The sequence below is a fragment of the Arvicola amphibius genome, chromosome 11 (assembly GCF_903992535.2).
Source record: "Arvicola amphibius chromosome 11, mArvAmp1.2, whole genome shotgun sequence".
NCBI lineage: Eukaryota > Metazoa > Chordata > Mammalia > Rodentia > Cricetidae > Arvicola > Arvicola amphibius.
In genome coordinates this window covers 44,123,003-44,146,618 of record NC_052057.2, presented here as the reverse complement: position 1 = coordinate 44,146,618, position 23,616 = coordinate 44,123,003, and the positions used below count along the sequence as shown (strand labels likewise).

At 37.6% G+C, this 23,616-nt stretch overlaps 1 protein-coding gene across 2 annotated transcripts in view; it reads right to left on the bottom strand.

Annotated features, from left to right (window-relative positions):
• Atp11b (ATPase phospholipid transporting 11B (putative)) overlaps positions 1-23,616 on the bottom strand; it is a 102,817-nt gene that overhangs the window by 75,316 nt on the left and 3,885 nt on the right. For both annotated transcript variants that reach the window (XM_038347541.1, XM_038347542.1), the window contains exons 2-4: positions 14,248-14,364; positions 9,304-9,393; positions 6,904-6,984 (exon numbers count right to left, since the gene is read on the bottom strand). In XM_038347541.1, coding sequence (XP_038203469.1) covers positions 6,904-6,984; positions 9,304-9,393; positions 14,248-14,364 — 288 coding nt within the window. The remainder of the gene's footprint in view (positions 1-6,903; positions 6,985-9,303; positions 9,394-14,247; positions 14,365-23,616) is intronic.

Genomic DNA, 23,616 nt, shown 5'->3' with positions numbered 1-23,616 from the left:
ACAAATGAGATATGTGAAGAAAAGGAACAAATAACCTAAAAAAAAAATTTCCCAAGAAAAAAAGAGTATATTGACCTATTAGTGTATCACATTTTCAACAGGATAAAATGTCATAAATCTTCCCAATTGTTTGTTTCTATAACAAACAATTTCCCTACAGACATATAATGCAAATGGTCTTTTTGTAGTCACAGTTCCAGTTAAAGATTAAAGCTGGCTTTGGAGTTCTCTCCTTCTCTAAACCCAAGCATGCTTGCTTATTAAAGGAAAATCCAAAATCTTTGTCTCAAGTCAGAAGAGGCATCTGATATGGAACATAAGAAAAACTAAAATTTAGGAACTATTTTATTGCCACTAATATCATAATTCTTTGGCTTTATTTTGACTGTTTTAAGCTTTTCTTAAGGTATAAATATCTCAAAATTTATAAGATATTAATTTTTTGTCATGATATTAATGGTCATATAGAGTATTAACTGATTCTAGAAAAAGGCTTCATCTTGTTTTCTGTACATGATTTTGAGTTTGAGTCTCTATCAGTTTTCTGCAGTGAACCATGACCATGCCTACAAGCAGCCTTTGAAGTCTCCAAAAGGAGGACGGGGCTCCACAACAACAATTCTACCAGGACTACAATAACACCACTAAGCAGAAAAATATCACTTAAAGATTGGCTTGGACTACAAACTGCTCAGGACAATGTCGAGGCAGACAGTTGAGATGATCCATCCTCTCAATTCTAGCCAGGATTTGACAAGTTCTGCACTTTCCCATTATGCAAGACAAGAAATGATGCAGCTACCTCTCCCAGGACTTGACAATTAACCCAAAACTTTCTTCCAGAGTTCTCTAAAAATGCTGTTGCCCCCAAGGCAACAGAACATAAATTTAAGAACACAACACCCACATTCCCAAGAGGTAGAGTGTTGGCTTTTGGTTTTTCATTGTTTTATGGATATCTGTTATTATTTAGGGTGGTTGGTTAGAAGTTGTTGCTGGTAATGGTCAGGAAAAAAAAGTTGAACATAGATTCAGCGTTCTTGTTTTGAAAAGAAAAAAGGAGGAATATAGATATGATAGGATAAAAGGTATATTTTTAAATCTTCTATGAAAAGGAAAAGGTGGATATAGAAATAGGATAAAAAGGTAGACTACTGAAGCTACTTTTAAACCAAAAAATGTAACTTATAGTCATAAATATTTTATGTTGATATGGATTTTTTATATTGATACAAATTTACAATTATTTTTGTTAGAACATACTATACATATGTTCTGACCTGGTTTAATGTATTGTACCTATACAGCTCATTTAACAATGTAATGCAAATTTCTAGTCCTTGAAAGTTATTATTACCAACTATCTAGGATAATAAAGAAATACAGGTTAGTAATTAGTCACCTATTACAATCAAACTTGTAATCATGTCAGGAATGTTTTAAATGATGGAGGAGTGTCTATGTGTTACTTTCATTACTAATAAAGAAAACTGCCTTGGCCCTTTAAGAGAACAGAAAATTAGGTAGGCGGAGTAGACAGAACAGAATTGTGGGAACAAGGAAGCAGAGTTGGGGAGACGCTTCAGGCATTCGCCATAGTGAGTCTCCATGATTCTCCTCTCCGAGATGGACGCAGGTTAAGATCTCTCCTGGTAAGCCACACCTCGTGGTGCTATATAAATTACTAAATATGGGTTAAAGGAAGATGTGAGAATTAACCAATAAGAGGCTGAAACTATGGGCCAGGCAGTGTTTTAAAAGAATACAGTTTCCGTGTAATTATTTCGGGTGTAAAGCTAGCCAGCGGCCGGGTGGCAGGACGCAGCCCCGCCGCTTCCTTCTACATTTAAAGATCAAACAGATTTATTTATTTATTTATTTATTTATTTATTTATTTATTTATTTATTTTGGTTTTTCGAGACAGGGTTTCTCTGCAGCTTTTTTTTAGAGCCTCTCCTGGAACTAGCTCTTGTAGACCAGGCTGGCCTCGAACTCACAGAGATCCGCCTGCCTCTGCCTCCCGAGTGCTGGGATTAAAGGCGTGCGCCACCACCGCCCGGCTACTAAACAGATTTATTTTATATAGACAGATCATCTTCAAACACTTAAGAGATCTACAGAATATGGCACTTTAAAATGTTTTAATAACATACGTTCTTTTTTTTATGACATGTCTGCTCCTGACAGTAGCAATCTACTTTAGAGAAGATGATGGGCATCAAAGAAACTCCATATGGAATTTACTTTGTGAAAAAAGCCACTGGGCAAGAAAGTACCCTTGCTTCAACTGCTGACAGAATGCTGTACAAGTTGGACAAGCAGGATACATGTAAGCAGAGACTGCTCTTACATTTCCAGGTGTCCAGACCCGAATAATTACACAGAATCCTTTTCTGACCAGGAGAGTTTCTTTAAAAGCTAAGTAGTGTGGCTAGGATTATGGCTTTGCCTTTTGGCTCCATCCAGTCCAACATGGCAGAGGTACATTCACCACCAGCTCTGCAAGCCATTCTCACTGCCCCAGCTCCAGGGACACAGTGGGTTTATGTTGCTGCTATTGAACAACTTGTAGCACTCTGCTCACAAACCCATTCAAGTGCTCTATAACAGAACCTCCAGAAAGAGCCAGAGCCATTTGTGCCACCAGCATGAACCAGAGAGCTGTTTCTTAAAGGAGCCATGTAGGTTTTTGCTGCTAACACAGCAAGCCTTCTCTTAAAGGAAGCACACCTCTGCTTTGCCTCTAGCAAGCAGGGCTCACCCAAAGTCGTGCTTAACTCTGTTCTTTTATGTCTAGAATTCCTTCCCAAGCGCTCTCAGGTTTTATGTGGATGTAGTTGGCCCCATGTTGGGCGCAAATTTGTAGTTGTACCAATGAGTTTTACAATAGCATGGAATGGAGTATAACAAAGGTTTATTTATTTGGGGATAAACTCAAAGTAATAGTAGCGATCTGCAGTCCTCTGTGTGTGCTGGCAACTGGAACCAAATCCAGAATAAAAAGGGCCATGCAGGCTTTTCATCGGCACTTAATTAGTACATGAGACCATGTTCAAAGTGGGCTGGTATCTTAAAGGCTATTGGCTGAAGGTGTTCCCACAACAGATACAAGAGAAAGTGACTGCCATACTTTGCCAAGATAAGGTAGTAAAGCCCTTCAGAATACCCTGCTTCACACAAAAGTCTGTCAGATATGCTAGGCCCTTAGGCCAAAGATGGACACCCCAATGTTGCAGAGGAACTGTGACTATCCAGACAGCTAGTTGTTTCTGTCATTGCTAACATTTTTTTGGAAGCTGCTTACATGCACATCCTGCTTACTCAGTTAATATTATTTCCTTCTCAAGTCTCTGAGGAAGTTGAAGACTAGATTGTTATAATTTTCCTTGTTCACAGATTCAGAAAAAAATTCACTAAAGATGTGTAAAATGTATAAGGTTGAGAGACAGCAAAAGATAGTTTTGGATGGTAATACAAGTTAGGTTAGAAAGCAAATTAGGTACAACCTTTTGAACTCACCAAAATAGGATATATATGGAGTCTTTTCTCTAAATTTGTCAAATGTTTATGGAATAGACATTGCTGATGAGTTTATTGCCTGTATATACTATATATCATTATTATACTTATTGTATATAGTTTTTCTTATATTAGTTATAATCTTTTTTATTTTAGACAAAAAGGGGGGAGAAATGTGGTGATATTTTGTCTGTGATCTAACAAAGCTTGCCTGAAGATAAGAGTGTGGAGCTAGCCATAGAGGTCAGGCAGTGGTGGCACACAGCTTTAATCCCAGTACTCAGGAGGTAGAAGTAGACAGATCTCTGTGAGATCAAGGCCACACTGGGCTACACTAGATTGATTCAGTCTAAAAGAGAAACAGAGACAGGCAGTGCTGTCTCACACCATTAATCCCAGTACTTGAGAGTCACAGGTCTTTAATCCCAGCACTAGAGGGGGTGGAGACAGGAAGGAATGTGTCTAGGCAGAGAGACAAATATAAGGTGGGAAGAGACAGGAGCTTAGCCTATTCAGTCTCATGATTTATGGAGACAGGATCTTTCCCACTTTGATCCTAGGATTTGGTAGAGGTAAAAAGATCCTCTAGTGGCTGGCTCCTTTACTTCTCTGATCTTTCAGCATTTACTCCATTATTTGACTCTGGGTTTTTATTATTAAGACCAATTAGAATTGTATCTCACAATACATGATTAGAAAAGATACAATATACAATACAGCTGGAAAAAAATGAAATTCAATAACTGGTAATAGAGCATTTTCCTTACAAACCAGATTAAAGAGAAGAGAATAAAGAAACATTTACTTGGATAATTTCTCCAAATTTTGTTTGATAGATCCATGGTGATGGATTCATAAACCTGAATAATATATGAATGCACCTGTGTGTTTATTAAATGAGTAAAACTTACAAACTCTTATTACATGAGTAAATATAGGTTTCTGAAATCTAGAAAGACCAATAGAGAGGAGAAAATGAATGAATTGCATCAGAACAAATATTCTCTTTGAACACTTGCATTTTATCCCCTTTGTCTTTACTGTCTGGCTTTTATTTAAACTTAGTACTCATCTCTAGCAACCATATTAACAGAAGTGTGAGGTATTTGCTTTCTCCCTTTAGATTATATATATTTTTAACCAGTTTTGGAAAGTGAAATGTGGTCAATTATCATTACTAAACTAATTTTACAAAGATACATCCATCAAATTTTTTTTCAATTCAGTTAATGGTATCATTTTCAGTTAAATGCAGTCTACAGTTGGCCAAATATTTATTGAGAGTTAAGGATCAAAATTACTATATTTTCCTTTGCTTTAGTAAGTATTCAATGGGATCACTCATTCATTTATTCAGCAAATGTTTATCAAAGTTCCCACACATGAATGGCTTTGGTCTATCAGTCACTGAAAACACAAGGCAGTCTCTGCCCTGGCTGTGCTAAACATGTGAACAAAAAAATAACAGAACACAAGTTCATGACAAATGATATGAACAGAAAATATTTAAAAAGGAAATGGAGGGAGGTAAATAGTCAGGAACAGTCAAAGCTTAATATTTGAAAAAAATCAGGGGCTGAGTTATGCAATTATGTGGGAGAACCTTTCAAGAAAGGTAGATAACAAGTCATAAAGCTTGTGTAATAGAAGCATGTTTTCTGTGTTTGATGATGAGGTGAGGAGTGTGGTCAAAGACATGGAGTAGCAGTAAAAAAAATGTAGGAAGCAGGAACGACACTGTGTATGTCTCCATTAACAACTAAAGACACTGACATTTAAAGAGAATTCCCTCTACAGCTTTAAACAGAAGGGTAACATGATCCAATGTTAAGAGATCAATTCAGCTACTATAAGAAACAGGGAGGTTAAGAGTAGAAGTAAAAGACTATCGAGAGAATAACACAGTGGTCTAGGAAAGGGATGCTGGTTATTTAAACTAATTAGGTACATTTAAAACGCAGAGGTAGAAGCAGTCAGAGAACTGTAGAATCATTAATAAGCTAGGAAACAGTAGGAGTAGAATGGCTTCACAGAGGAAAACAGTTCTATGTAAGATTCTTGTGAGGTTTCAAATGGAAGTATCCAAATGTGTGCGTGCGTGCGTGCGTGTGTGCGTGTGTGTGTGTTTATATGGTTCTAATAGTTTTAGGTTGTAAACTTGAGAACATCAACATAGAAACTGACCAGAAATCACCTAGTGAAAATATAGAAGACAAGCCCAAAGGACAAATGTATGTTACTCTGATGAAATAAATGACACTTGGAAAATTAAGAAAAAACGTAACTAGAGTGATTCAGATGCTTACTGAATAACACAAACAAATCCTAGTCTCCAATAGGTGAAAAAGAAAGAGAAATCAAATTTGGTGAGAGCTAAGGCTACTATTCTGACATACTAGTTATATGACATAATTGATAATCTATAGACACTTATCCTTTATTTTTCAACAAAAATAAAGTAGGGTTGGTGGAATGGCTCAACAGGTAAAGGCACCTGCTACTAAGCCTGATGACTTAGGTAGGTTCAATACTTGGGATCTACATGATGATAGGAGGAAGAATTGATCCCATGAGTTGTCCTCTGGCCTTCTCCAGCAAATTATGGCACACACACACACACACACACACACACACACACACACAGTACTTAATTTTATATAAACAGATAGAGAAAAGTAAAGATAATTAAGTAATACACTTCATCCCAGAACTGCAAATTATGTTAATTTTATTTCTCCATTACTCAACATGTTATCCTTAAATATTATAAAACAGAAGATTTAGGTAAGACAACATAATGAACTCTCTGTCTCGTAAAAGGAAATCATCTCTGTATCACAAGACCATGGCTAGATGTTTTTGAGAAGTGATAGCAATATCAATTTGACATTTCAAAGAATTTATTTCTTAATTAGCATGTTGATCCAAAATCTATTTTTTTCCTAGATCTTAATGTCAATTTATAATCTGGTTGAAATTATTTCCATTAGGGTACTAGGACACACAAAAAATAACTATCAAGGAAAACTAAAATTTAGGGAAGTTCCTGTCAAAAACAAATGTTCCATTCTATAAACTTACTTCCTTTAAGCTATACTTCTTTTTAAACTTCACTAAAATCTCAACAAAATGATTATACTAACTTACTTCATAAATTAGCCTGTACATATATATGTTTTAGATTAATACATATGTCAAGACAACATATTTTAAATACTGCAATCATTCATGAGTCACAAGGTACCTGAGTATAATTTTTATGTACTAAATAAATCCGATGCTTTGTTGTATAAATTGTTTGCATAATAATGTTAATTTGGAGGGGGACTACTTAAGGTTTCTGAATGAATATTGTAAGAACAAAGGCAAGAAGTATTACATACCTGTTTTATGGCAGTTACTGTTATCACAAAGAATAATGGGAGTCCACTGGTAATTGGACTGGTAGGTGTGTCAATCATAAGCTAGATTTAGAGAAAGAATGAAGAACATTACATATTTATATTACACATGTTATATTAATAGCTAATATATCATACTATTGTACAATGTATATAGTTTGGTTTACAACTTTGCTTTCTTGACTACTTCATAGGTGTGGTAAAGTCTTTCAACTGTACATTCTCATATACTGCTACACTGACTGTTTTACTGTTGTTTTGGTTTTTGAGATAGGATTTTGCTATATGCATCCCTGCAAATCTGAACTACTGTTGATCCCCTTGTCTTTGCTGCTCAAGTGCTGGGATATAATCATGTACCACCATGTATAGGCACATTGCTTTAACAGTTCTTAAGTTCTTCAATGTTTGCCTATGATGGGCCTTTCTTCATTTCACATTTCTTTGTACATCATACTATATGCTAAAAAGTCTGTCCGCAATTTTAACCTAAGATTTAGGATAAATGGACCCTAGAAAAGAGAACTAGAAGTTGAACATGGAAAATGATAGTTCCTACAAGTGATTTTGTTATACTCAGAAGAATCAGAAGACGAGAGCTAGGAAAATGGTGCTGCAATCATGATGTAATCACATAATGAAGTCTCTACAAGTTGCTGAAGAATATTTACACAGTAATTACACAGGTTAGCAAGAACACAAATCTTATGATTTATTAATTTCCCTTGACTATGAATTGGAGTCAATTGAATTTGCTCTATTCTATACACATGTTGATCTTAGCAATTTGAAAACTGCATACATGGCAATGTGAATATAGTTAGCAGTTTCATTTTCCCAAGAAAACCACTAGATGCTCTAGAAATATAAAATTAAAAGCTCCTTCTCCATTCATGAAGAAAAGCATTTTAAACTAAATGTTTCCTAAAGCTTTGAAATGGTTACCTGAGTAATTTTAACTTTTCTTTTGGAATTTTATTTCTGATAGACCAGTTTAGAGTAAAAACAAACTTTTAACACTGAAGAAAAATTTTAAGGTTTTATCAAAAAATAATAACTGTAAGGAAGTGATAATCATGATATTTAAAAATTGACTTACACTTGAGTTTCAATTTCATCTTGAAATATATATATATACACACACACATATGAAAAGCAAAGCAAAAATATTTAGATTAAGAAGCTACTGAACATTTATGAAAAACTTGTAATTAAGCCCAGAAAAGTACTCTTGTAAATACTTAAGAATAATTGATTGACTATGGTAGTAAACATCTGTAATTCCAGAAGTAAAGACACAGATAGTGAGTTCATAGCCAGTCTAGGCTACATAGTAAGACTCTAAGGTACATTGTAAGCATTACAGCTCAGATGGAAAGGTATGCTGGCAGCTGAGAGCCAAGGAATATCATAAAGTCATACTGTAAAACAAACCTCACATAAGAGATTTACTGGAAGGGCAAAAAATTATGAGGGTGGTTGTCTCTGTTCAGGAGAGTAACAGTGGAGTATTTACTGAACAAGATACGGGCCTTATATTCAGTTTCTTGGGAAGGAGATGGAACTTTTCATGGTAGAGCTTTCCAGGGTGGAGACTGGTGGTATTGCATGTACAGAGAATGGGTTTTTTACTCTGTCGGGTGGGGGGCTGGATCCAGCAGTTAGGGCAGTTATCCTGTGGCCTGGACACTTGTGTGGCTTGAGAGCTTACATCCCCTTTAGAGCTGTAGGTATCCTTGGTAGCTGAAGCCAAGGATACCTTTCTATCAGAGCTGTAACACTTAGGAACGCATGCGCACACATATATGGACGAAGAAAAGAAAGAAGGGAGAGGAAAATATTAAAAAAATTTTAAATATAAATAAAATTTATTGGGGTGAGGTTTTGCTATGTTGTTCAGTTAGCATCAAACTTCTGGGTACAAGCAATCTTCATCTGCCTCAGCCTCTTGAGTATCTGTGACTGTAGACTCATGCCATATCTGATTTAAAAAATTTAAATAAACACACACACAATCTTGTATGATGACGATTCCACAGGCAGACATGTGCAAATGATGCACTACATGGCAACAGCCAAAACATGTATACTCCAAGGCAGATGTCTGAAAATCACAAGTAACACTCCTTGACTAGGTTACAGTTTTCAATACTATGGCACACTAGTAAAGAAATAAAATGAAACAGATCTTAAGATTTATAGCCTATGTTTTAGAAATCTAGATTTGATTTAGATAATTTATTAGTGAATACAAAGTTGAAGTTACAGGATAAAAATAAATCCCACAGTCAAACAACTAAGAATACAATGTATTTTTCCCTATTGTAAAATATATGCTTAGGCAGTGCGTTTATAATTAATCCACTGAGTGATAAAACTTACCTGAACCAAAAATATAATAAGAAAATAAAAGTTTGCCACTCTTCTGAATTGTTCAAATAAATTTTTGGGGACAAAATTCCATACAGTATACTAGGGAAAAAAAGAAAAAAAGAAATCAATAAAAAATATTCAAAAACAGTATGTACTACATAGATGCAATTATAAGAAGTATAATTGGGTTTATAAATCTCTTAGGCAAATTGATATAACTTGATGCCACAAAAACTATCTGGTTTCTATAATTTAAGACTTTTATGCTACTTTCTTTTACCCCCTTTTTATTTATTGGCAATTTTAGTATACTTTTAAAAATGAGATATGAAACCCTTTAATTTTGCATCTAGTTTTTGATTTGTTTTGTTTTGTTTTTTGAGACAGGGTTTCTCTGTAGCTTTTAGAACCTGTCCTGGAACTGGCTCTGTGGACCAGGATGGCCTTGAACTCATAGAGATCTGACTGCCTCTGCTTCCTGAGTGCTAGGATTAAAGGCATGCACCACCACTGCCTGGCTACTTGTTGGTTTTTTTTTAGAAACTAGAGATAACATCTTAACACTTTAACAATACATTTTGGATTTGGTTGGTTACATAAAAGTGAAGTAAAAAAGATGAAAAAACATTGGCGAAAATGCTAACAAAACTAAAAGCATTTTATTTTACTATCAGTGTCAGAACCAAATGAAATGGCCTAGTCAATTATTCTCTTTTTACATGAAATATAGAAAAATGACCTAGGATGTGAAATAAATAGACAAGCTGGTGTAGGAGGTTCTTCTATCTATGTGTTGCCTTCATTGGTTAATTATTAAAAAAAAAAAAAACTGCTTGGCCTGATAGGGCAGAACACATGTAGGCGGGGTAGACAGAACTGAATTCTGGGAGAAAGAAAGCTGGGTCAGAGACTGCTGCCATGGAGCCAGCCACCAGGTCAGACATGCTGAATCTTTCTCAGTAAGCCACAACCTCATGGTGAAATACAGATTATTAGAAATGAATTAAATCAAGATGTGAGAGTTAGTCAATAAGAGGCTAGAGCTAATGGCCAGGCAGTGATTTAAATGAATACAGTTTTCTGTGTGGTTATTTGGGGGTAAGATAGCCAGGTTGGGGGACGCGCGGCCCGTTCCTTCCTACAACAACAAGCAATCAATGGGATAAACACCAAAACAATTTATGAAGGATGCAAAACTGCCACAAAGTCCTAAGAGCAAGGCAGCTGAGTATAATGGTCAATAGCACAGATGGATGAGAGTAAAATCCTGTGGCTCACAGCTGTAACATTTGTTGACTAAGCTTAGACTTAATCTCTGTTCTACAGATCCTCCTGTGTCTGACTCCCCAGCACTGGGATTGCAAGTGCAACTCAACTTTACTTTATGTGGGTGCTACAGATTTAAACTCAGGGTTCTCAAGCTTTCGGCAAGTCCATTACTGATTGAGTAAAGTCCAGGCATAATTAAAGTCCTGATCAACCAGGCTTTTCTGGTTAATCCCAGCTGTAGTAAAAAGCAACTGTTTTATAGGGGATCAGAATGTCTCCACAGTAATTTCTTGATAACCTTATTGAATGTACAAAACTTTCTAAGAATTAAGTTGGCAATGCCCTGTGTTTTCAAATGTCTATGTAGACCATGATACAACAATATTTTTCCTCCTATAATTTAGAGTAAACAATGATATAAATTGGCAGTAGGCAAATGGTTTCAAGATAGTTCCTATAAAGGGAATGGGCAGAAGGTTACACAGTTAAGAGTGTGTGCACTGCACTGAGGACTTAATTCTCAGCACCAAAGTCAGGAGGTTCACAGTTGCCTGTAAGCCCAGCTCTAAGAAGATCTGAAGCCTCTGGTCTCCACAGGCACTTGCGCTCATATGCCTATATTCACACAGAGACATACACAAATAATAATAATAAATTCTTCTAAAATTTTATGTATAAGAGTCTTATATGTGTGGACCACCATATGTGTCTGGTACGCACAGAGTGCAGAAGGCATCAGATCCCCTAGAACTGGATTACAGACAGTTGAAAGCTGTCATGTGGATGCTGGAACTATGGTCATGGAATTAAGATATATCATTATCCAAGCTGGGCATAGAGCACATACCTTTAGGCCAGCAGTTCTCAACCTGTGGGGTCAACTGACCCTTTCACGGGAGTCTCATATAAGATAGCCTTCATATCAGATATCTACACTATGATTCATAACAGTAGCAAATTACAGTTACGAAGTAGAAAGAAAATAATTTTATGGTTGGTTGTCACCACAACAAGAAAAACTGTATTAAAGAGTTGCAGCATTAGGAAGGTTGAGAACCACTGCTTCCCAGCTTTCAGAGGTAGGCACATTTCTGTGAGTTCAAGGCCAGTCTGGTCTACACAATGAGATCCAGGACAAACAGGGCTATATATTGACACCCTGTCCAAAAAAAAGCAAACAAACAAACAAGATTTATCATTATACATCTCCAACATGTCAGTTACACTAAGATGCTTAAAAGTAAAATAAAGAGATTATGAGTTAAATATCAACAGTTGTAGTTAAAATACATAAATGAATACATAACACCAAAGAAAAAGCAGCAAAGGTCCTTGTGGTTTTGTAGAAAGTGTCTCAGAGAACAATACAGGACTCAAAACAAGAGGTACATCATGCCACCCTCACTGAAGCTTGAGAGAACAGTGTCAGCAAACATCTATACTTTTAACTGACACGAACTCAACATCTTTAGAAAACAAATCTACACCCTCCTTAGATTTTTACATTTTAAAAGCCACAATGGAAGCGAGAAATCCAGCCAAGCTTCAATGGTAAAAGAGTTCACTGTGAGCTGAGACAGCCAGCAATACAGTTACGAGGTTCCAGAAACAACTGAGATACAACAGTAGGGAAGCAACATAAGGAGACTTTGACTTATGCTAAAATGTTTTAAAGAGAGTACTTATTTAAACACACTTCTGAAAACTTTGGTCAAAACATTAAACCTAAATGGCTGCAAAAGAAAACAGCCCTATAAAAGCACTTATTTAATTACAGCTTTTTGGGGGGACTCTCAGTTTCCAACAGCAGCTAAAATGTTTTATGTGGACCTGTGAAGTCCTAGCAGATGAGAATTTTAAATATTAGAATTTAACAGAACTCAGAGGATCTGCTCTGAAAGCCTCCTCCTTGAAGACTAGCTTCTGTAGTATCGGAAGGTGCTACACAAGCTGCCAACAGAGGGAAACAACCAGTAGTCCCACCCAGCTGCGATGCCTATTAGCCACAACAATGACCGCATGATAATACTCCTAAAAGTTTATCTTTATCAGTGGTAAATCCATATCTATATCCATATTGGTGGCAATCATATTTTATCAGTAACCAATATCTCTCTAATTGGACATAAGGCCCACTCAATTGGAGGGAAGTCATGTCTGGTACTGAAAATCTACCCAGGGTTAGAGAGGTCATGGATCTTAGAGAACCCAATACTACCACTTCCATAAACAAACATAATTCCTAACTGTATCCTAAATTCTTTTCTTTGTTTCCACGAATAAGTGTAGCTCTCACCCACCATCAAGGAAGCTTCTCTTTACAATAGACAGAGATCACTGCAAAAAGCCACAGTTAGTCAAACTGCAGAAAGCTGATTGTGGGGTTCCCAGTCCCAATGGATATATCTATAACAGTTCCTGAACCTAAGACTCAGGAAATAGCATAGAACAGGGGGTAAAAAGGCTGTAAGAGCCAAAGAACATGGAAATCGGTTGTAAGACTGTGAGAGGGAAATATGACCCCAAATACCTCAACAGTATAGATACTTAAACAAGACCAGAACAAAGAAAAAAACCAACAAACATGCTAACATACAAGGAGGAAATCTCAGTGGGCTTTTCACCTAGACAAAGGCAGGTAACTGAGGAAAGCTAAGAGCAGTAGAATAAGTCTTCTCCAGGGATCAGTCATGAAGTCACAAACATACAAGCAACATTAAATGGACTCAACAGGTTGTACTTATACATGTAAAAGTAACAAAGAAAAATGGGTTATAAATTTGAGACAGAGTGACAGCTGGGAGTGGGACATGAGAGGAGTTTGGGAGAGGAATGGGAAAAGGGAAATGACTAAAATTAAATTTTAAACACAGAAATTAGACTTAAAAATTAGGCCATTTTAAAACCTATAAAATGTTCAAAATATAGATGAGAACGGGAGCACTGCACAAATGATCTACTATGTTAGCATCATCATATACACAGAAATAATGCGACAGCAGAAAGAAAAGGACAGGGAAGAGGGACTGTTGAGCTAAGGCTGACATCTAAGAAAAGATGAAATCAGTGTTTGAGGAAAAGCATTAGCATTATAGCATATTTATTATTCTAAGATGTGCTACATTCGTTTATGCTGGGGAACATTTGTTTAATGATGAAAAGATGTGTTGCATTCTTTTATGTTGTCTTTGTTTAACTCTGTGAAGTTGTGTTACTTTGCCTGTCTAAAGCACCTTATGCTCTAATCAAGAGCTGGATGGCCAATAGTGAGGCCGGAGAAAGGAGAGGCAGGGCTGGTAGGCAGGGAGAATAAACAGAAGGCAAAATCTGGGAGAAGGAAGATCAAGGAATGAGGAAAGGAGGGAGGAGGATCCAGAGCCAGCAATGGAGTGAGAGTGAAAGGAGGAACACAGAAGTCAGAGAAGGAGGAAAGCCCAGAGGCAAAAGGTAGTCGGGATAAGTTAAGAAAAGCTGACGAAAAACAATTCAAGCTAAGGCTGGGCATTCGTAATTAAAAATAAGCCTCTGTGAGTGATTTATTTGGGCGCTGGATGGTGCCCCCCCAAAAAGGCCAAAAGAGTAAAACACCACAGAACAATGACAGGTATGCATTCTAACAAATGAGCTACGAATGTATCCCCAGCTCTACATCTACAGTGTAATAATAAAATTGCTTATCCTTACCTTAGATGAAATGATCCGGTTATCTATAAATTTCTGAGGTGTGTAAAGGCCATTCTGAGGAAATCTGTTGGCTATGTAAATAGTTCTTGTGTCACTTTGATGTGGTGGGTCAAAACCCTACGACCAAACAACAGAAAAAAATACTAGTCAACAGGCCGGTTGGTATATTTTACTATTGGTTTAAATAACTGATCAGATTATATATATTATTGGCTGTAAACTGCATGTCCGCTGAATCCCCTTAAGTCGTACAGTTAAGCCACCAGTGCTTTTCTTCAAAGGTGAACAGGTACATTACCTTCAGAAATAAATGAACTAAGTCATACCTTCAGTAAGAAAAAACAGTTCACACTCTCAAATATGCTACAAGAAAAAAAATCAGATATGAGAGCTATAGCTTTCTTTACTGCATTCCTTTTCATTCCTGTGAGTACTTTGCTTTCTGCTGTGACAGATTCTTACTGACAGAAAGAGAAATATGTCTAGCTAATCTGACTACCATGCCTGATAGATTATTTTTAGCCTCTTCTATACCCAGATCAACTTAGTTTCAAAACGTTTTACTCTCAAGAGACTATGATTCACGTAATGGATTATACCACCCAACCTTTTCTTTATACTAGTTAACGGACAAGACTTCCTGAAATATAGATAGAAGTATGTTTATAATATTTCTTGAGGAACATATACTCTGCCTTCAAATTCAGAAGACTATCTGTGTTGGTTTTTTTGCTGACTTGGCACAAGCTAGAGATAACTAGGAGGAGGGAAACTCATCTAACAAAATGCCTCCATCAGACTGACCTGTAGGTAGGTCTATGGGTCATTTTCTGAATAAATTATTGATGTCCTAGGGTGAGAAAGAGATTGAGAGCAAGCCACAGGGAGTAAGCCAGTAAGTGTCACACATTCCTCCATGGCCTCTGACTCAGTTCCTGCCTTGAGCTTCCTGCCATGACTTCCCTTCATGAACGATGGACTATATACTGTAAGATAAAATAAGCTCTTTTCTCGCCAAGTTGCTTTTGGTCATGGCGTTTATCACAGCAATAGAAAGCAATTAGCATACCATCCCTGCAAACACAGTAGTAAAATAATCTTAGCAGAGGGTCTTAGTTACGTCTCTATAGTTGTGATAGACAGTATGGCCAAGGAAGGTAATTTAAAAAGAAAGTATTTCATTTGGAGCTTGTTGTTGAGAGGGTTAGAGCCCATGATGGCAGAGCAAAAGCACGGTGGGGTGGCAGAAAACTGAGAGCTCACATCTTGTCTGCAGGTTGGGAGCAGAAAGAGAGAGAGTGCTAACTGGGAATGAAGTGAGCTTTTTAAACTTCAAAGCCAGGCCTCCAGTGACACACCTGCTCTAGGCCACACCTCCCACAAACAGTTTCACCAACTGGAGACAAAGACGTTAATTAACATTGGCAAGGAACTACTGCATCAACTCCCTTTAAATCTGCATTAAAGAACTTAAAGTTTAGGGGGTCAGGGAGAGGAGAGGCTCTAGAACAGTGGTTCTCAACCTGTGGGCCAAAACCACTTTGGGGGCTGAACAACCAATTCACAGGAGTCACCTGAGACCATTGGAAAGCACAGATTTTTGCATTATGTTACATAACAGTAGCAAAACTGCAGTTATGAAGTAGCAGTGAAAATAATTTTATGGATGGGGTCATCACAGCATGAGGAATGCAACATTAGGAAGTGGTTCTGGGACATCCAGGGCTACGTGGAGAAACTCTGTCTCAAAAAAAAAGAAAAAAAATAGAACCTAAATAACTCAAATAATACTAAAAAAACTATAGGCATAGCTAGAAAAGAAAAACCATCATCTATAGCTATAAATATTTATTAAAAGTCTTTGAAATTCATTTTATTTTTACTTTGTGTATTCCCATGGGGGAGGGTGTCAGCATGCCATGGTATGCTCATGGAGGTCAGTGAACATAGGAGAGAAGGGGGCTTTATCAAGGAACAAAAAATACAGTATTATAAAAGGAGAAAGGGGGAAGGGGAAAATGGAACAGGAAAGATGAAATGGCCTGAGGGATGGAAGGACAGGGTACAAGAGGGAATATAGGGAGAAATAACTGACCTGGAAGGACTTTTGAAAAAGTCACATAGAAACCTATCATTGTGGAAGCTTCTAGTTTAAACTGAGTGACTCTATAGTGACTGGACAATAATCCCAACTAGATCACATCCATTACTAAGTGAAGCTCCTAGTACTAGGAATGAGTTACCTTTTTGAGTTGTTTGCCAACCACCTCCTGCAATTACAGGTTACCCCCAAGAACTTGACAGTAAAACCTACTGCTGAAAATCCCATAAACTTGAGTTATAAAACATGTACATGTTCAGCTGGCACTCAACTGGAAACATATCTCTACTGGCTAGAGTTCATAGTTCTGCACACTACCAGAAGAGAAAAGTAATCAACAGTCCCATCCAGCTATGAACACTGAGAACTACAGTCACAACCTGAATGGCAAGATATGCCCACTGGTGCAACAGCAGTGTGACTGTCCTGGGAGTAACCTACTCAATTAGCTTTAAAGCCTGCTCCATGAGATATGAGACACTCTTAATGAGGACAAGAACCTGTGGCTCGATAGACCATGAGCCCTAGGGGAAAACCTACTACTACCCTGCTAAATGGACATGCCAATAAATGACTCTTAATGGCTTGTAGCTATCTCCATGGATCCCTGTCCTCCCACCCCCAACTGAGAGGCTTCTTCTTGCAATATACAGCAATTAGCACAGAGACCCAAAAGTGGTCAATATGTAGAGAACAAAGACTTCAGAGACTTCAGAGTGCTGAGCCCTGATTGGATGTCTGTATAAAACCTTTCCCCTCTGCTGGGCGGTTGTGGTGCACGCCTTTAATCCCAGCACTCTGGAGGCAGAGGCAGGCGGATCTCTGAGTTCGAGGCCAGCCTGGTCTACAAGAGCTAGTTCCAGGACAGGCTCTAGAACTAGTTCCAGGACAGGCTCTAGAAACTACAGAGAAACCCTGTCTTGAAAAACAAACAAACAAACAAAAAAAAAAAAAACCAAAAAAACCCTTTCCCTTCAAGGTTCAGGGATCTAAGTATAAAAGGTTGGACAGATTTTAAGAGCCAGAGGTGTTAGATGACTTCAAATAAACTTTTCCAGACACAACAAGGCAGATATACATACAAATTCATATCAATTGTGAAAATAGAAATACAAGACCTGCATGAGATCAAGCTTGAGAAAACAAAATCTCAGTATGGAGGAGGTGAGTTAGGCTTGGAATCACACCCTTCCCTAAAGAGCCATCTGCATTTGATTGTTGCCAGGGGAGGGAAAATAGGTTTGCTTCCATGGTGTGACACCTGGCGTACTGGCCTTGCTCTGGGGAAGGCCTTAACCACAGGAGCAGTCAGCCAACACAAATTGGCCTTACCCATTTCATTTCTTCAGAGGGAGAAAAAGGGAAGGAGAGGAAGAGAGAGCAAAGGGGGAGAGGGTGAGGGAAGAATGAAGGAAATAGGAATGCATGCTCTGAAAGTTGGTGGGTAGGGAGGAAAGGGAGGATCTGGGAGGAGTTGAGGGAATGAATTTGAGCAAAATATATTGTATGAAATTCTCCAAGAATTAATAAAAAAAACTTTATTAGAAAAAGTATATGGGGAGTGAGAAGTAATCTGGAGAACAGGCTAAGACACAGATGAAAAGAAGGTAAGCAGGGCCCTGGGGAGGCTGCAAACAGAGGTATTACAGGCAGGAGAAGCATGTGAGATCTCTCTGGCTGGCTGCTAACAGACCACAGGGCCACCGGGAAGCACTGCAGCAATCAAGGGAAGAGGCCTTAGCCTGGTGTGTGTGTGTGGGGGGGGGGGGCTGGCAGAGAGAGCAGAAAGAAGCAAGACTGCTTTAGCCTGGGGGAAAGAGGGAGGAGAGAGAATGGGTTTGGTTCATCCATTTTATTTATTTATTTATTTTTGATTTTTCGAGACAGGGTTTCTCTGTAGTTTCTAGAGCCTGTCCTGGAACTAGCTCTTGTAGACCAGGCTGGCCTCGAACTCAGAGATTCGCCTGCCTCTGCCTCCCGAGTGCTGGAATTAAAGGCATGCGCCACCACAGCCCGGCTCTTGGTTCATCCATTTTAGAAAGGAAGACAAAAGCATGATTTGCACATAGAAGTGCACATAGACTTTTCATATTTCATATCATAGGCAAAGCATCTTATTTAAGTGACAAGTAAAAACTACACATGTTCAAGATATACAATATAATATTCTGAAGCAAGATGTTTTAAAAATTCATTTGATCTCTCTATGATTTCTTCTCCTTAGACACTAGCACAAGAAAAAGGCAGTATACTTTAAAGAACTGCTTTCTAAAATCTGAGACTAGGAGGAAAGAAAGGAAAATGAAAATACATAGAATATTACAGTAGTCATACTTATATACTTAAGATTTCTTTTCTTTGGAGATAGAAACATAATGGGTAATAATGTCTAAGGTTTTATTTAAAATTAGGAAGTAGAGACAGTATGCGACGGGACCCAGTAACACTGGCTCGAGCTAATAATTACCAAGTTGGTTAAAGGATAAATGGGGTCTCATTATATGTCATTATATATATTTTTATATATACTTGAAATTTTTCCTAATATAAACCATAAGTAGCATATCATGAATGTCTGCTTCACATAAGCATTAACTGCATATGCACTGCATGCATACATATGTTTTGTTCATAGCCTTTGTAAAATATAGGAGAATGACTGAGTTAATGTATTATGAACATTATCCTATTTATTCCTTTCTTGGTGGTATTTTACTTCCAAATGAAATGTGGAAATTTGGCATATAATGTAATTTTCCTGAAGACAAATCACAGTTTAGGATGTTCTGCACAGGTTAACTCAGACAGAATGTAGTACTACTGTGGTCCATAGGGAGACGCAACCGAGAACTTAAACTGGGCACGGTGATACGTGACTGTAATCCCAGGATTTGGGAGGTTGACGAGGAAGAGAGTGAGTTCCAGTAGCCTGGGCAACACAAGCCAAGACCTTGTCTCAAAAATAAAACAAACCAATAAAAACAAAAATACCCACTAAAACAAATAAACAAACAAATGGTGTCTCTGCTGAATACACAGTCTCTCATTTTTTAAAAATGTTTTCTATACCTTATTCTTACTCTATAATCCTGGAATTTATATATATAAGCCTGGAACTCGCAATCTGCCTGTCTCAGCCTCCCAAATTCTGAAATGATAGACGTACTACACCTATGTCAGACTTTGTTCTTACTGCTGTGCTGTTCCCTAAATAATTCACTATAACATTTGTGCTACACTTCCACTGAAACTATAGAGATAACTTTAAGTGAGCTAGTCAGCATTAAAAAACAACAGCATCCTAAATGTCTCACACAGCCATTTTCAAGTGATAAGAAGCAAAAGAAATTTGTTGTAGGACTTATTCACAACATTGGGGAAAGCTTACTTGATCCATTTTAACTATATATACAGAAGAATTAAAAGTGAACATACACTTACAATCCCCAAAACTAAAGTAAAAATAAGCCTTAATATCTCCCATACTAGTAAAATAAATACACATTTCTTATACTGAATTTGATAAAGAGATTCCAGGGAAAAAAGCAAAGAATGGCATCTACTCTGTACATGAACTCAATTTTTAAAAGTTTTGTATTTTGACAAATAAGGTATTCCTTATTTAGACAACTCTGGAAACAAACTAAAGAACAAATGCATGAATAAAATCAAGAAGTCCTTAGAACTGAAAATTTTCTTAAATATATTTATGAAAGGTTACAGTTACCGCAATGTAATAAAACAGAAATACCCAAATATGTTATTTCCTTAGCTTTCACATTTAAAGGCCAATAAAAGTAAACATGTGACATTAATTTAATATTTTCATATTTACGTATCTCAACATAATTTCAATTAAAATTATTATGTGATAGTTAATCCTAATTTCCTCAACAAATTAGGTTTTCAAAGGCGAGTATGTACTTACAAACACACATCAGAAGTCATATTTTTTAAGTCTTTCATAGTCACATGTGAATACTAGTATGGACAACATGAACCCAAAAGGCATTTAATGACAATAACGGTCCTCACCAGGCCCTCACCAGTCTCTGATGCAAGGTCCCTGAGTGAGCCTGCGAATACTTAGATACCTCGAACACTTCACCTTGGCCAAAAGAAAACCTTCAGACTTACGAACACACTTTCATAATTACTACATTCAGGAGCTCAAACAGGAAAGCCATGAGTTAAGACCAGCCTGGGATATTGTAGTGGTATTTCATTTGTATTTTAATAAATTAAAGCTTGCCTGAAGGTTAGAGAGTAAAACAGCCCCACTGGTCAACTTTACAGACTAGGCAGTGGTAACACACACCTTTAATCCCAGTAGCCATACTAATTTGCCATAGAAACTGGGTAATGCATGTCTTTAATCCCAGTGGTACACACCTTTAATTCCAGCCCTAGAGAGGAAGACAGCTCACAGACTCAGTCTCATGGCAGGATCGCCATTTTTGGACTGAAGTTGAGGTAAGAGCCAGTGGCTGGCTGCTTTGTTTTCCTGGTCTTCAGGTTAAACCCCAATTTCTGTCTCTGAATTTTTATTAATCGTGCTTCATTTGGCGATCAACTTTTGGGATGCACATTTATGAAAAATCAGTTTGCCTGAAGGCTTTTTAGCCATAGGCACAGGCCAGAGCCTGACACAAACCTAGCCACGTAAGTTCAGAAGAAAAACTAGCACTCTCAGATCTCCTCTGCCCCGGCTTAGCTTCCATGTAAAGATAGAAAATACACAGAGAATCTGGACACTATATGTTATTGTGATGTCTTTGAATTGTTTGACTGCTGAGGAAGGAGCAACAGCTGCTGAAAGTCATTTGATTATAATGTTGTTGGATTAATCCAACCTATATATTTTGAAAATGGCTTCACTTCAAAATTTAAGTCAAAAGTAATGTTACTTTGGAGAAGAGATTTTGATTTTGTTTCCAAAGGAAGTGAGAGGCTATGGAATCATTTTGGGTTAAGAAAAGTAAGATTTGATTAAGGAAGACCTCCTAAAAAATCTCCAATAGAAGTGGATGGCTCAGATGAGCCAACGTTTTAGAGCACCTCTGTTGCAGTTTCTTCTGAGGTTTTTGTTTGTTTTGTTTTGTTTTTCAAGACAGGGTTTCTCTGTAGCACTGGAGCTTGTCCTGGAACTAGCTCTTGTACATCAGGCTGGCCTCGAACTCACAGAGACCCATCTGCCTCTACCTCCCAAATGCTGTGACTAAAGGCTTGCACCACCACCACCCGGCTTCCTCTGAGTTCTCTCTCTCTCTCTCTCTCTCTCTCTCTCTCTCTCTCTCTCTCTCTCTCTCTCTCTCTCTCTCTCTCTCTCTCTCTGTTTTTTTTAAAACAAAAAACAAAACAAAACAAAAAAAAACAAAAAACTTTCTCATCAGAGGTTAGATAGTTCAATAGCCCAAGAGACCTAGGATAGAAACCAAACATGACCACGACCAGAAAAATATAAAATAAAGCTAATGAAATGATTACTAATGATACTTCTGAGTTGAAGGTTAGCATAATTTTTTTAGCAGAGAGGCTTCATTCAGCAACTGATGGAAGCAGATGCAGAGATCCACAGTCAAACATTAGGCAGAGCTTGGGGAATCCTGCAGAAGAGGTGGAGAAAGAATTGTAGGAGCCAGAGGTGTCAAGGACACAAGAAAACCCAGAGAATCAACTAACCAGGGCTCATAGGGGCTCCCAGAGACTGAATTGACAATCAGGGAGCCTGTAGAGGTCTGACCTAGGCCCTCTGTGTATATGTTATGGTTATGTAGCTTGGTGTTGTCCCCTAACAGTGGGAACAGGCAAATGCTATCTCTGACTCTTGCCTGCTTTGGGGACCCTTTCCCTCCTGCTGGGTTGCGTCATCCAGCATTAATATGAAGGATGTGCCTAGTCTTCTTGCAACTTGAAATGCCATGCTTGGTTGATATTCCCAGGAGGCCTGTCCTTTTAGGAAGGGAAATGGAGGAGTGGATTTAGGGGAAAAGAGAGGCTGAGGGAGTGTAATCAGGGCTTTATCTTTTAGGTCACCAAATCATAACATGGAGACTTATTAGTAGTTCTGAATGCTAGGCCTAGCTTACGCACATTTCTGGTTAGCTCTTTTAACTTAAATTAACCTGTTTTTCTTTATCTACCTTTTGTCTCAGGGCTGCTTACTTTTCTCTCCTTCTTACTTTCACTGCATCTCCCTTATGGCTAGCTAGCCGCTGCCTGGCTTCTGGCCTCAGACATCTCCCTCATTCTCTTCTCCACCTCCTGTGGGATTCCCCTCTGTATGCTATGAATATGTTTTATTACCACTGGTTATTAAAGAAGCTGCTTAATTAATTAATTAATTAATTAATTATTAAATGGCTTAATTCCAAACAGATATAGAGAAAAATTAGGCAGTGTCAGGGAGGAGCCTTGTAGCTGCCAAAGGAGAAAGACACCAACCAGAACCTTGTGATGATTCACAGATTAATAGAAATAGGTTAATTTAAGATGTAAAAGTTAGCTAGAAATAAGCTTAAGATATTGGCCAAACAGTGTTGTAATTAATATAGTTTTTGTGTTATTTATTATTCGGGTCTGGGTGGCTGAGAACGAATAAGCAGTCTCACCTACATCCTCTTATTTATTCTTTCTGCCTACCAGCCCCACCTATCCTTTCTCTGCCTAGTTATTGGCTGTTCAACTCTGTATTAGACCAATCAGGTACCTTAGGCAGGCAAGGTGAAACAAATGCAACACATCTTTACATAATTAAACAAATGCAAGATAAACAAAAGTAACACACTTTTACACAGTTAAAGTAATATTCTGCAGCATAAACAAATCTTGCCCAGTTAAATAATAATATTTCACAACAGGGGGAAGGACTGGGAGGAAAGGAAGGAGGGGAAACAACTGTAGTCAGGATGTAATATATGAGAATAAACAACAACAAATAAAAAAAAACCTTTATTAAAAAATTAAAAAAAATAAAGATACAGACTTAATGTGCTCCATAGAAACCAAAGCTTACTTTTGATGTCATATATAGTGGTACTTGTAAAAATAAAACATGAGCAATGGATACAAGCCACATATGTTATTTTTAAACTTAAAATAGCCACATTTTAAAAATAAACAATTTTTTTATATTTATAGTTGGGGAGTGGGCACATGTTACAACACGAATGTAAAAGTCAGAGGACAAACTTTCAGGAGACAATTCTCTCCTTCCACCAAGTGAATCCCAGAGTTTATCAAACTGAGCACATCAGGCTTGGTGACAA